General features: G+C 40.4%; 1 protein-coding gene across 1 annotated transcript; it reads left to right on the top strand.

Moving 5' to 3' along the window:
• LOC100523171 (olfactory receptor-like protein OLF4) lies at positions 13,173–14,126 on the top strand. The gene has a single exon (XM_003123451.1). The coding sequence runs from the start codon at positions 13,173–13,175 to the stop codon at positions 14,124–14,126; it is 954 nt and encodes a 317-aa protein (XP_003123499.1).

Genomic DNA, 14,879 nt, shown 5'->3' with positions numbered 1-14,879 from the left:
ATGTGCCGCGGGAGCGGCCCAAGAAATAGCAACAACAACAAAAGACAAAAGACAAAAAAAAAAAAAAAAAAAAAGAGAAAAACACGATACCTTTTACAATTGTACCACACAAAATCAAATACCTCGGAATACACCTGACCTAAGAGGTAAAGGACCTATATGCCGAGAAGTATAAAACCTTAATCAAAGAAATCAAAGAAGATGTAAAGAAATGGAAAGATATTCCATGTTCCTGGATTGGAAAAATCAATATTGTGAAAATGGCCATCCTACCCAACGCAATCTACAGATTCAATGCAATCTCTATCAAATTACCCATGACATTTTTCACAGAACTAGAACAAACAATCCAAACATTTATATGGAACAACAAAAGACCCAGAATCGCCAAAGCAATCCTGAGAAACAAAAACCAAGCAGGAGGCATAACTCTCCCAGACTTCAAGAAATACGACAAAGCCACAGTCATCAAAAGAGTGTGGTACTGGTATCAAAACAGACAGACAGACCAATGGAACAGAATAGAGAATCCAGAAATAAACCCTGACACCTATGGTCAATTAATCTTTGACAAGGGAGGCAAGAACATAAAATGGGAAAAGGAAAGTCTATTCAGCAAGCATTGCTGGGAAACCTGGACAGCTGCATGCAAAGCAATGAAACTAGAACACACCCTCACACCATGCACAAAAATAAACTCCAAATGGCTGAAAGACTTAAATATACGACAGGACACCATCAAACTCCTAGAAGAAAACATAGGCAAAACACTCTCTGACATCAACATCATGAATATTTTCTCAGGTCAGTCTCCCAAAGCAATAGAAACGAGAGCAAAAATAAACCCATGGGACCTCATCAAACTGAAAAGCTTTTGCACAGCAAAGGAAACCCAAAAGAAAACAAAAAGACAACTTACAGAATGGGAGAAAATAGTTTCAAATGATGCAACTGACAAGGGCTTAATCTCTAGAATATATAAACAACTTATACAACCCAACAGCAAAAAAACCAATCAATCAATGGAAAAATGGGCAAAAGACCTGAATAGACATCTCTCCAAAGAAGGTATACAGATGGCCAACAAACACATGAAAAAATGCTCAACATCGCTGATTATAAGAGAAATGCAAATCAAAACTACCATGAGATACCACCTCACACCAGTCAGAATGGCCATCATTAATAAATGCACAAATAACAAGTGCTGGAGGGGCTGTGGAGAAAAGGGAACCCTCCTGCACTGCTGGTGGGAATGTAAACTGGTACAGCCACTATGGAGAACAGTTTGGAGATACCTTAGAAATCTATCCATAGAACTTCCATATGACCCCGCAATCCCACTCTTGGGCATCTATCCGGACAAAGCTCTACTTAAAAGAGACACTTGCACCCGCATGTTCATTGCAGCCCTATTCACAATAGCCAGGACATGGAAACAACCCAAATGTCCATCGACAGAGGATTGGATTCGGAAGAGGTGGTATATATACACAATGGAATACTACTCAGCCATAAAAAAGGATGACATAATGCCATTTGTAGCAACATGGATGGAACTAGAGACTCTCCTACTGAGTGAAATGAGCCAGAAAGACAAAGACAAATACCATATGATATCACTTATAACTGGAATCTAATATCCAGCACAAATGAACATCTCCACAGAGAAGAAAATCATGGACTTGGAGAAGAGACTTGTGGCTGCCTGATGGGAGAGGGAGGGAGTGGGAGGGATCGGGAGCTTGGGCTTATCAGACACAACTTAGAATAGATTTACAAGGAGATCCCTCTGAATAGCATTGAGAACTATGTCTAGATACTCATGTTGCAACAGAAGAAAGGGCGGGGGAAAAACTGTAATTGTAATGTATACATGTAAGGATAACCTGACCCCCTTGCTGTACAGTGGGAAAAAAAATTTTTAAAAATTAAAAAAAAATAAAAATTTATTTGCCTTTAAAAAAAAAAGGTCAATCAGAGAAAAACAAACACTGTATTATGTCACATATATGTGGACTCTGTTTTTAAAAAGCCAAAATTATTGAGATAGTAGAATAGTTATTGCCAGGAGCTGTGGAATTGGAGAGATGTTAGTTAAAAGATCCAAACTTCCTGTTACAAGATGGTTATGTTTTGAGGATCTAAGAGAGCATGATGACAATAGTTAATGATTCTGTATTATATTCTTAAAAGTTGCCTAGAGAGTAAATTCTTAAATGTTCTACCACAAGAAAAATGGTAATTTTTAAGGCAATGTTAACTAACCCTTTTGTGGTAATTATTTTGTATGTGTAAGTATATCAGACCATTTCATTGTACATCTTAGGTTGACACAATGTTAGAGGTCAATTTTATCACAAAAGAACTGGAAAAATACCAAAAAATAAATTTAAAATTTGTAGAAATGAAGAGGACATATAAAAATTGAGTATGTACTGTCTGTTTATGCATAATTCAAGAAAGTGCAAACTTATCTTTGTTTTGTGTATAATTGTGAAAATTTTAATCTCTCCGAGCCTCAGTTTCCTCATTGCTGAATGTAATATAGGATATTAAACAGAACTTCAGATGCATGTGTGGAGGAATAATTGAAATGTGAGCAAAATACTTTGTTACATCCTAGGAAAAATGTTCAAGTGTAAGCTATATATGTGTACAAATGGGTGTGTGTGTTTGCATACATTCTCTTTCAAATGACTGACACACATACTGATGCATTTACTATCCCATCTTTTATGTTTACTGGAAACCTGAAAGGAAGTTGGAGGGTAAAGAAATGAAAAGAATGAGAATTTGAGAATTTTTGAGTAAAGTATAGTTGATTTATACTATAGTATCAATTTCTGCTGTACAGCATAGTGACCCAGTCATATGTATATATACGTTCTTTTTCTCACACTATCTTCCATCAAGTTCTATCCCAAGAGATTAGGTGTAGTTCCCTGTGCTGCATTTGCATTAACATGAAATTCAAGGAAAGTTGAAAGGAAGAAACAATGATTTAAAGTAGAATGGGTGGCCTTAATGCTAATAGTGAATTAATTTTCCTATCAATGCATCAAAGACCACAAAGTCAGAACCACGTTTACATTTCTATAGTGGGAACTTCTCTGTATTAGCCAGTGGCCCCACTCATTTAAAAATTGACTTCAATTTCTACTTGTACTTCAGGTAGGGTATCAGCACAAAATAACTATACCCCCAAAGAAAGCCAACTAAATGAATTGAGAGGTTAAAATTGTTTCATCAAACAAATTTTATTGGATAAATATCTGTATTGAATTCCTATTGCTGCTATAACAAATAACCACAGTAGCAGTTTAAAGCAAATTCATATATATTCGTTGGTTATATTTCAAGATGTCAGAAGCCTAAAATTGGTTTTACTGAGCTAAAATAATGAGATCCACATGACTTGGTTCCTTCTGGATGCTCCACGGAAGAATCTGTTTCCTGTCCCACTCCAGTTTCTAGTAGCCACCGGCATTCCTTGGCCACATCTTTAAACTAAGCAGCTTAATGTTTTCAAATCTTTCTCTGACTCCAACTCTCCTGCCTCTCTCATCCACATTTAAAAGACCATTGATTAACTTAGTCCCACGTAAATAATCATGACTAATCTTCTTTTTTTTTTTTTTTTTTTGGCTTTTTAGGGCTGCACCTGCGGCATATGGAGGTTCCCAGACTAGGGATTGAATCTGAGCTACAGATGCTGGCCTGCACCACAGCCACAGCAACGCAGGATCTGAGACATATCTGCGACCTACACCAATGCCACCAGATCCTTAACCCACTGCGCGAGGCCAGGGATCAAACCCACCACCTCATGGTTCCTAGTTGAATTTGTTTCCACTGTGCCACAACGGGAACTCCATGACTAACTAATCTTCTTAAAGTCAGCTTATTAGGAATTTTATTTGACTAACTACATTAAATGTCCCTTACTATGGAGAATAGTATATGTATTCAAAGTTTATGAGGATATGGATGTAGATGTTAGGGGCTTCAATTCCCCTTCAAGGTCAAACCCCAAAGCCTCTGGTCATGTCTCATTGTAATGCCCCTCCCCCCACCTTGACCAGCCTGGGCTGCTCACTCCCTACTAGAGAAGGAATGTCATCCATTACTCACCCCTGTTCACTATGCAAATAAGATATCCTGCCCAAGATAAATCAGAAGATCATATATGCCCCATACAAGATCAAACAACACTCAGCCCTTATGCATGGCATAGGGGGCTGGGGCAGGAGATATTGGATCTCCACTCAGGTATGCGTTGTGGGATAAAGACAGTTGCAGAGTGAGTCGGGCCCTCTTTTTTAACACGAGTACTCGTGAGTTCACTCTCTATCTCTCTCTCTGAAAACGCACTTTCGCTCTAATAAATTTGTAAAACGTCCGCCTTTCCAATGCTTTGCTATGGCAAGACGGGAACCAAGGAAACTAACTCTATCATATTAATGGCGCCATGACTCGGATCAAGGTAGTAATCCCCTGTCACTAGAGGGATCTGCTCTACATTTTCCACTATGACGTTTTACGCGCGGGGGCGGGGGGCGAAGGGGAGATACAGAAAAATTTTCTTACTGCCTCATCTGCTTCATTCGCTGAGCCATGGCCGGCTGAGGTGAGCTCCGCGGGACAAGCGGCTGGGGCCTGAGCCTTGGCGGGCACACTAGGGAACATTCCTGGGAACCACCCACCCTGCACTGATATGCCTAGGTGTGGGCCCGCCCACTGGGCTCCCCAACCCACCGTGGCTGGAACAGCAGGAGCATCCACTCCAGCTCACGTACTTGGGGCGGTTCGGCTGGGGCCACAGATGGTGGCTGCCCCTGGGGTTGGACTAACAGGAGTAAGAGCAGTGCATGTGAACCTGTGGTGCATTCCAGCGCAGGAGAGGATGCACCACACAGAGTGCAAAGTCTCTCATGCTGCGGAAAGCTCTGGCATTTTTTAGGGGTGACCAACAATGTCCAGAAATGAAAATAAGTCCAATGCCTTTTTCTCCCTCCAGCTCATGGATTATTCCTCTCTCTCTGAGCACATGCTCATCTCCATTTGATGCCAGAAAGATGTTACCAGAATCCCAGTTCTTGTTCAAAGAGCCAAAGGATGAAATTCAAGAACACACAGGCAGCAAGCAAGCAAAGCTTTTATTATAGGAAAGCAAACAGTTCCCAGGACAGACTGGAATGGGGAAGAAGAGTCCCCGTCTCTATTGTCCTATAGGGGTTTTTAATCCCTTAAAGATGAGGGTTACCAACGTGGGGTCCAGAAAGATGTGGTTTTTCTCCTATTGACCTTGCCCAGCTACCTGTTTCAGTCCTTGTCCTATAGGGACCGTCGGGGTGGAAATGTCCAGTAAGACATTCTTTGCCCTTCTCTTCCCTTAGACTGAGTCACCATTCCTCTCATTCCTTTTCTATCAGTTGAGGAGTGGGTTAGAGATTAATGTCCACCTGGGCATAGATACACTCTCTATAGTATAGTAGGGAAGATATTCCCTGGAGCCCTTAAGCCACAAATGTAAATCAATAGCCATATTAAATAATGCATCGAAGCCCATGCTCCTACACTAACTACCTGAGTTACTATGCTGCCTCACAATCCCCTCCCCCACAGGCCATCTCCTGGCTGACCATTTCCTTCCCCCTCCTACTCCTCCCAGCAGAAGGAAGCTCAGCAGGAGCTCCGCTGGTCTCCTGGCAACTTAAAACCCACCTAGCCTATCTGTAACTGCCATCTATGCCTTCCTGCCTGCCTTTCTTCCTTCCTTCTCTTCCTTCCTTCCTTTCTTTCTTCTCTTTCTCCCTCCCTACTCCTCTGTCTGGAACCATCTGTGAACAGGTGACTGGCGATGGAGCAACTGATGAATTCTGGTCAGGGCTACACCCTGACATATTCCAAAGGTGATAGCTCACTGCCTTAGTAACTGTTGCCTCTTCCCACCCCCAGCTTTCTCTTTCTGTTACTGTCACTTTGCCTTAGATGATAACTCACCGCTCCTGGACCATTTTACTTTATTATTATTATTTTTTTCTCTGCAAAGTTGTATATCTTTATCTTTTTCTTTATTTTTTTCATGGTTCAATGTACTTTTTTTTTTTTTTTTTGTCTTTTTGCCTTTTGAGGGCCGCTCCTGTGGCATATGGAGGTTCCCATGCTAGGGGTCAAATCAGAGCTATAGCTGCCGGCCTACACCACAGCCACAACAACGCGGGATCCGAGCCACGTCTGTGACCTACACCACAGCTCACGGCAATGCTGGGTCCTTAACCCACTGAGCAAGGCCAGGGATTGAACCCGCAACTTCATGGTTCCCAGTCGGATTCGTTAACCACTGAGCCACAACGGGAACTCCTCAATGTACTTTTTATTAAAGTGTGGTTGATTTGCAGTGTTTCTTCAGTTTCAGCTATTCAGCAAAGTGACCCAGTCACTCAGAATTTCCCATACTGTACAGTGGGGTTCCATTGCCCATCCATTCCAAGAATAACTGTTTGTATCCAAAAACCCAAGAATGCCCATCCACCCCACTCCTGGGAACCACAAGTCTGCTCTCCTCGGCTGTGATCTGTTTCTGTTTTGTAGATGGGATCGTCTGTGCCATGTTTTGGATTCCACAGATAAGTGATACATGGTATTTGTCTTTTTCTTTCTGGATTTCTTCACTCAGCATGAAAATCTCTGATTCCATCCATGTTGCTACAAATGACATTAGTTTATCTTTTTATGCCTGAGTAATATTCCATTGTGTATATGTACCACATCTTCTTAATCCATTCATCTGTTGATGGACAATTAGGTTGTTTCCATTTCTGGTCTACTGGAATGAACATAGGGGTGCACGTATCTTTTCAATAAAAGTTTTGTCCCGATATATGCCCAAGAGTGGGATTGCTGGATCATATGGTAGTTCTAGATTTAGTTTTCTGAGGAACATCCACATAGTGGTTTCCATAGTGGTTATACCAATTTACATTCCTACCAACAGTGAAGGAGGGTACCCTTTTCTCCACACCATCTCCAGCATTTGTTATTTGTTGACTTGTTAATGATGGCCATTCTGACTGGTGTGAGGTGGTACCTCATTGTAGTTTTGATTTGCATTTCTCTAATAATTAGTGATGTTGAGCATTTTTTTCATGTGTCTGTTGGCCATCTGTATGTCTTCTTTGGAAATTTGTCTATTTAGGTCTTCTGCCCATTTTCTAATTGGGTTGTTCGTTTTTGTTGTTGAGTTGTATGTGTTGTTTGTATCGTGGCCTGTCTTAAAGGAAACTTACTGCTCTTCTTCTCTGTCTACAGAAACCATATATGAACAAAACCTCAGTCCCCTTACCCAAACCTTGTAATATTCCAGGATAATTTCTCCTCCTCCTCCCAAGGCACAAGCCATGCTCCCTCTGTCAAGGGAAAGATATTAGGCCAGGGCTAGGTCCATCGCCATTAAGGTCCCCTCCCAGAGGGATGACACCATCTAGGCTAACCAACCTAGCTTAAGATAAAGTATACCTACTCATCTTCTTAAGTGTGGCACAGAGAACTCAGACCAGGGTGAAACCTTCCAGTAGGGGGCCTACCTCATTAGCTGGTTAGGGGACACCCTCCACTAGCCTTGGAGTTTGAGCGGCATCCAGAGCACCTTCAAAATATGCAAGCTCTGACCTGAGGATGCTCATCTCTCAAGCCTGCCAGAAGAGTCCCCAAACCCCTTTGTCATCCTGCAAAAGTCTCACCTGTAGGGCTAGGGGTGCCAGTCCTCACAGTTTCTAGGGGTGCATGTGAGTGCCCCAGAACCAGGACTTTCTCTGATCTAGGAACACCAGCTCTCTGAGACTATCTGCCAGAGACTATTTGTTAGCTTCCTTAATCCATCACCCTCTGCTGCCTTGACTGTCATTTTAAATGGGAACAACCATTCAGCCCCACTGAGGATGCCTCTAAAATAACTGAGATCTCTCCTCTCCCTGGGTTAGAGAAACCAACATGACCATGTGCTCACGGTCAACTCTCCCTGATCAAGAATTCCCACTGCACTTGAAGCATCTCTTATCTCAACAAACTCTACTTTCTCTCCATCCCAGGTTTCATTATGTGTATCTCTAATACTACTTTGAAATGGAAACTATGAGGCCTCTGTTTTGTGTCTTTGTACATATCTATATGTGCACTGTACATTTACAGCCACCAAAATTCATAAAAGAGCTCTACTTAATTGGCTTAAAGGAAATTAAGCACTTACACAAATTCTTGAAATACATAAAGTAACTGGCCAGAATTAAGCCTCGGTTCACATGAACCAGAAATACTTCAATACTAAATTAATATCTGCTTTTAAAATTAAAGTTAGTTTTTTGATATAATTAATATAAACAGGTCATTAGAGTCATCAACATTAAGTATAACACCTTCATTGTTCCTAAGGTTTAGTAAAAATAAAATAAATGTGTTATGTCTGTTACAAAACTGCCAACAAGAAAAATAACTTGGTATAATAAAGTTTTCATAAATAAACTAAATGTAAATAAGAGCTTTTGGGTAAACTTTTTAGGCGTAATGGTTCTAGGAATATCTATTGAAGAATGATTTCTCCAGATATATGGTGTTGTAAAAATTTAGAATTGTGCTGAATTAAGTTAAATGATGGAAACTTATTGAATAGCTGGGTCATCTCCAAATAAAATAAGATACTGAAACATTAATTACTGAACATTGGTTTCATTTTACAGAGAAACTTGTGGTATGTTTGGTGCCACACTGAGGCATTTTCTATAAAAAGTGCATGCTTTTAAAAATTATTGGTATTTATGCTTACCAATCTACAGAGTCCAGATGTAAAAGACAATTCATGGTTAATTTAAAAAGGTAGATTGTGTGTTTTCAGTAAAAAGGTATGAGAATAACAAGCCAGCTGGTACAGAATTTGGATTTAGTGTCTTTTTTTTTTTTTTTTTTTTTTTTTTTTGCTTTTTAAGGCTGCACCCATGGCATGTGGAAGTTCCCAGGCTATGGGTCAGATTGGAGCTGTAGCTGAGCTGTAGCTGCCAACCTACGCCACAGCCACAGCAATATAGGATCTGACCCACATCTGAGTCCACACAGCTCATAGCAACACTGAATCCTTAAGCCACTGAGCAAGGCCAGGGATCAGACTCACATCCTCATGGTTCCTAGTCAGGTTTGTTAACTACTGAGCCATGAAGGGAACTCCTGGATTTGATCTATATTAAAAAGTTGAGCATTACAAGTATGTAGAAGATTCCTTTAAGAAATAGCCAAATATGACCCAGGGCAAAGGCATCTCTGGTTGAGAACCACACTGGTCCAGAGTTTGAAAACTAGAAACAACCTGACAGAATTTGAAAAATGATCCCATGCCTTACTCAGATTATAACAGGTATACCATTAATCTCATGAACCCTGTTTCTACAATGGAAAATGGTGTTCATGATAGTCCTATCTCATCAAATGGAGTTTTCTAAAAATTAAATTATGCAATCCCTATACAGTGCTAAGATCTCAACATATCTCTTATAATTAACAAACATCTTCTAATGAGGGACTAGCTGACAACTCTTAACTTGTGCTGTGTGACATTTCTAATTGTTTTTTGCAAAACCACCATAAATCCAAGCAGTGTACTGCCCATGGTTCTATATTAAAGGAATGAAGTTATCCAAATTGAAGAAGGGAATAGTAATTATCTAGAGATATCACAGTGGTTTAAGGACCTAATCAAGACAGAATCTTCAATCTCAGTCTTTGGAGAAAACTTGAACTCATGGTTGGGATGAGGTGCTGCTGCAACCTTAAGGTTTATTCCTCTGCAAGGCACAAGAGTTCATGGAGGGAGTAATAAACACTGAATTCACCTGGCTTGTAACACTGACTCCTTGACACAGAGAATGAGCAAGAAAAAAATTCCTGTCTGTCCAGACCAATGTCCCTCAGGAAATCTATAGAAGTAGTGGTAACAGGAGGGAAGAGTGCCAATGAGAATACATGAGGAGCTATAAATATTATCTCTGCTGCAGTCCCTCAGCCTGTGCAACCTTGGGATGGACAAGACTTGGTTGTTGCTTTTAGAGTAATAACTTTGGCTAAGGAACCAATGCTTGCCTCCATCCCACTGTCTTGTTTGGATATAGAGTTTCTATCTGCATCATCAACCATCCAAGAGGAATTTGGACATCTACATTGATACTTTCCTCTTAGAGAATCCACCCAGGTGTGTCCAAGAGCCTAGCAAATACTGCAGGAGATGGTCTTAGGTAATGGCAGCCAAGAACATTTACCTGAGTTCAACTGAGAGCCAATCCAGACTAGCCCAGAGCCGTAATCACTGTAGTTGTTTGTTTGATTAATTAACTAATGTTTTAGTTTCTAATGAGAAAATAAACCTGAATATTGACCTCAACAATGCAAGGATCAGTGTGGACCATTAAACGGTGGACACGTAAGCTCAGATAGGAGAGGGATTAGGAGGTGTAAAGTGCTTCCAGCGAAAGTAGAACAAAGTTTAAGGGCCTTTGCAATTAGCTAGAGTACAGAAATAGGGAATTAGCTGTGAGAGTTGTACAGTTATGTAAGGACATTTTTTTTTTAAAGATAATGCCTATGTGACTACGATGAGTAAAGTCCAGACCAAGGAATGCTGGGAAAAATTTTCTTGCAAGAGTAGTAGTTCATGAGACATGCATTTCACAGTATATCCTCCTCATCATACTCAAATGAAAAAAATTATTTATTGTGTAAAATGGGTTGGCTAATGAGCTTACTTTGCAATTATTTCATTGCTTGTGAGGCTAGATATATGTGTATATTAGTTAGCCAGTTACTTTCTGTGTTGAAAATTGTTAAATTTCTTTGCTTTTGCACTGTGAGTTTGGCATGCTTTTATTTCTCTTTTTTGTTCTTATTGTTGCTTTTTAGGGCCACGGCTGTGACATGTAGAAGTTCCTTGGCTAAGGGTCAAATCAGAGCTACAGCTTCCAGCCTACACCATAGCCACAGCAACACCAGATCTGAGCTGCCTCTGTGACCTACACCACAGCTCATAGCAAAGCTGGATCCTTAACCCACTGAGCAAGGCCAGGGCTTGAACCTGCATCCTCAAGGGTACTAGTTAGGCTCTTTACTGCTGAGCCACAGTGGGAACTTCCTTATTCCCCTTTTCAATTGTATTATTTTAAACAAAGAATTGTAATTTTCTCAAATTTTCTATCTGCCATCCAGTCATTTTATATATGTATACAAGTATTTTGGCAGAACGTCTAAGATTTTATAAATTTTGTGTGGTAAAATCTATGAGGCAGTCATATTTTTTTTCCTCTCATTGCTTTTTAATTTTCTTTAACTGAAGAAATAGGGCTGTCACTATTAAACATTCTTTACTGAGAATCTTGCTTTAACCAAAAACGAAAATGAATGTTTTTTAGCATACTAACCCTAATAAGTCATGTTTTATACATATTTCCAACTACTTTCCATATCTGTTATTAAGTGCTATTTCTTCAGTTCTTTGTGATTGGATGTAGCATTTCTATTTCTAAAAGATGCGTCACATTCAGCCGCCATTTGGAAAGTGCTCTTCTTTACATTTGACTAGACGTAACTTCCATATAAGTATTTGAATCTACATGTCTCTAAGTAAGAGGAAATTACAATTTAGATATTGCTTCCTCCCCACATTTTAAAAGATTTTCTGTCATATACTTTTACTTCAGAGTCTTTGGTAATCTAGAATTGAATTGGTGACCCATGTTGATGTAATGAAAGTATAAATTTTTTTTCTTTTAGAACTTGATTTTGATTTTCCTTCAATTTTGTTTCATATGATTTGGGGTTTTTTTTAATACTGAATTTATTTTTTTTTTATCTTTTGTCTTTTTAGGACCGCACCCACAGCATATGGAGGTTCCCAGGCTAGGGGTTGAATCAGAGCTGTAGCTGCTGGCCCTACCCCACAGCCGCAGCAATGCGGGGTCTGAGCCATGTCTGCAACCCACACCACAGCTCATGGCAACACCGGATCCTTAGCCCACTGAGCGAGGCCAGGGATTGAACCCACAACCTCTTGGTTACTAGTCGGGTTCGTTAACCACTGAGCCACAATGGGAACCCCTATACTGAATTTCATCAAATGCTGGAGGTACATATGCAGATGAGGGACTCCTTGTGACCTGAGGTTTCAGCAGAAGTAGGAAGGCCACAACATTCTTCAATATTGTTCAACACCATCTCTCCCTCCTGCTCACTTCCCTCACCAGACCGGCTTCCTTTTTTTTGAATTTGAACATCTTAAACAAGCACCTTCCTCAAATGTTTGCCCTGGCAGTTCCCTTGCCAGGCACATTCTCCCCCAGGTATATTCATCCACTGGCTCTCTCTTCCTTGAGGTCTCTGTTCAAATATCACCTTGTTGGCAGTCTTGCCAGAACATGCAAAAAAATTAGCCCCCCTCTTTTCTCTCTTCCTTCTACCTCCCTCCTTTTTCATTATAATATTAGTCATCATCTAACATGCTATACATTTTTAAAAGTTACTTATATTCTTTCTCCATAACTGGATTTTAGGAGCTTCTGTTTTTCTGCAAGCTACACTTCCTGCATAGACAGTACCTGAAGTATTGTCACAATTCAATTTACATTTTTAAGTGCTTGGATTTCTCATTAAAACTGTGAATACGGGCGTTTCTATTGTAGCTCAGTGGGTTAAGAATCCAATATAGTGTCTGTGAGGATGTGGGTTCAATCCCTGGCCTCACTCAGTGGGTTAGGACCCAGCATTGCAACAAGTTGCAGTGTAGGTCACAGATGAGGCTTGGATCTGTCGTTGCTGTGGCTGTGGCATGGGCTGACACCTACAGCTATGATTCAACCCCCTAGCCAGGGAGTTTCCATATGCCACAGGTGTGGCCATAAAGAGAGAAAAAAAAAATCTGTGAATAAATATTTTAATCATTGTGGGGGAAAAAGCTAAGAGTGGGACAAGTTTGCCAATTACAGAAAGCATGAGACATTCCCTAAAGGGGACCAGATTCATACACAAAATATTAATTTCTTGATGATCAAATATAAATTGTAGCATTTCAACACTGTAACGCCCATTTGTGTGAAAATTAGTCATATTATTTTCTCTTTCTTCCCAGTCACCTCTACCACATGAACCAAGGGAATGATACAGGAATTTCAGAATTTCTTCTTATGGGATTTTCAGATGAACAAGAATTGCAGCCCCTGATTTTTGTATTTTTCCTCTCCATGTACCTCATCACTGTGTTTGGCAACCTGCTCATCATCCTAGGTGTCAGCTCAGACTCCCACCTCCACACACCCATGTACTTCTTCCTCTCCAACCTGTCCTTTGTAGACATCTGTTTCACCTCCACCACCATCCCAAAGATGCTGTGGAACATCCAGACTCACAGCAAAGTCATAACGTATGAAGAGTGCATCATCCAGATGTATTTTTTTGTAATCTTTGCAGTATTGGACATCTTTCTTTTGACGGTGATGGCCTATGACCGCTTTGTGGCCATCTGTCACCCCCTGCTCTACACAGTCATCATGAACCCCCGACTCTGTGTATTGCTGGTTCTGGCATCCTGGATTATGAGTCTCCTGCATTCCTTTTTACAAAGCTTAATGGTATTGCGACTGTCCTTCTGTACTGACTTGCAAATTCCCCACTTTTTCTGTGAACTCAATCAGATGGTGCAACTTGCCTGTTCTGACACATTCCTCAATAACATGATGATGTGTTTCGCCGCTGTCCTACTGGGTGTTGGTTCTCTCACTGGTATAATTTACTCATACTCTAAGATAGTATCCTCCATATATGGACTTTCATCAGCTTATGGGAGGTATAAAGCATTTTCAACCTGTGCATCTCACCTCTCAATTGTCTCCTTATTTTACTGTACAAGCCTAGGAGTGTACCTTAACTCTGCTGCTACCCGCAGCTCCCATTCAAATGCAGAAGCCTCAGTGATGTACACCTTGGTCACACCCATGCTGAACCCCTTCATCTATAGTCTGAGGAACAAAGATATAAAGAGGGCTCTGAAAATGTTCTTTGGGATGATGTCTATAAAAAGATGTCTGTCTTTTTTATAAAGACCAGTGGTCCTAGGGCTTAAGAAGTGCCTGTGATGAAAGCCTCAGAGCCAGAAATTGTGGTTTGTATCAGATTGTGGACATAGAACATACCTCATCAATATTTTCCTGGTGTTTCCATTCTTTTTATTTCAACCTCTCTGTATAATTTATGTAACTCATTTTTTATTAAGCTTTGTGATCTCTCCGATATTCAAGAGTTTTCCCTTTGTAATTATCTTATTGTCCCATTATCCCATTGTTATTTGCAAACTTGGCTCTAAAACATTCGGAAATTTTCATTTATCTCAAGGGATTATATGAATCTTTTAGGAATAATGTCTTTTCTTTTTCTTTTTTCTTTTTTTTTTTTGTCTTTTTGTCTTTTTGCCTTTTCTAGGGCTGCTCGCATGGCATATGGAAGTTCCCAGGCTGGGGTCTAATCGGAGCTGTAGCCACCAACCTAAGCCAGAGCCACAGCAACGCAGGATCCGAGCCACGTCTGTAACCTACACCGCAGCTTATGGCAACACCAGATCCTTAACCCACTGAGCAAGGCCAGGGATCAAACCCACAACCTCATGGTTCCTAGTTGGATTCGTTAACCACTATGCCACAACAGGAACTCTGAATAATGTCTTTTCAAGTGAAAATATAATGTTGAGAATTTTTTCTTTTGTTTGACTAATAAAAAGTCTTAAACTTTTACTATCCCTATGGAAAAAGCACTCTTGGTAGTCACAGATATTTATGTCAGCTTGTAACAGAAAAATA

Source organism: Sus scrofa, chromosome 2 (assembly GCF_000003025.6).
Source record: "Sus scrofa isolate TJ Tabasco breed Duroc chromosome 2, Sscrofa11.1, whole genome shotgun sequence".
Classification (NCBI taxonomy): Eukaryota; Metazoa; Chordata; class Mammalia; order Artiodactyla; family Suidae; genus Sus; species Sus scrofa.
The sequence above is the reverse complement of the archived record's forward strand: the minus strand, read 5'-3'. Positions and strand labels throughout refer to the sequence as shown.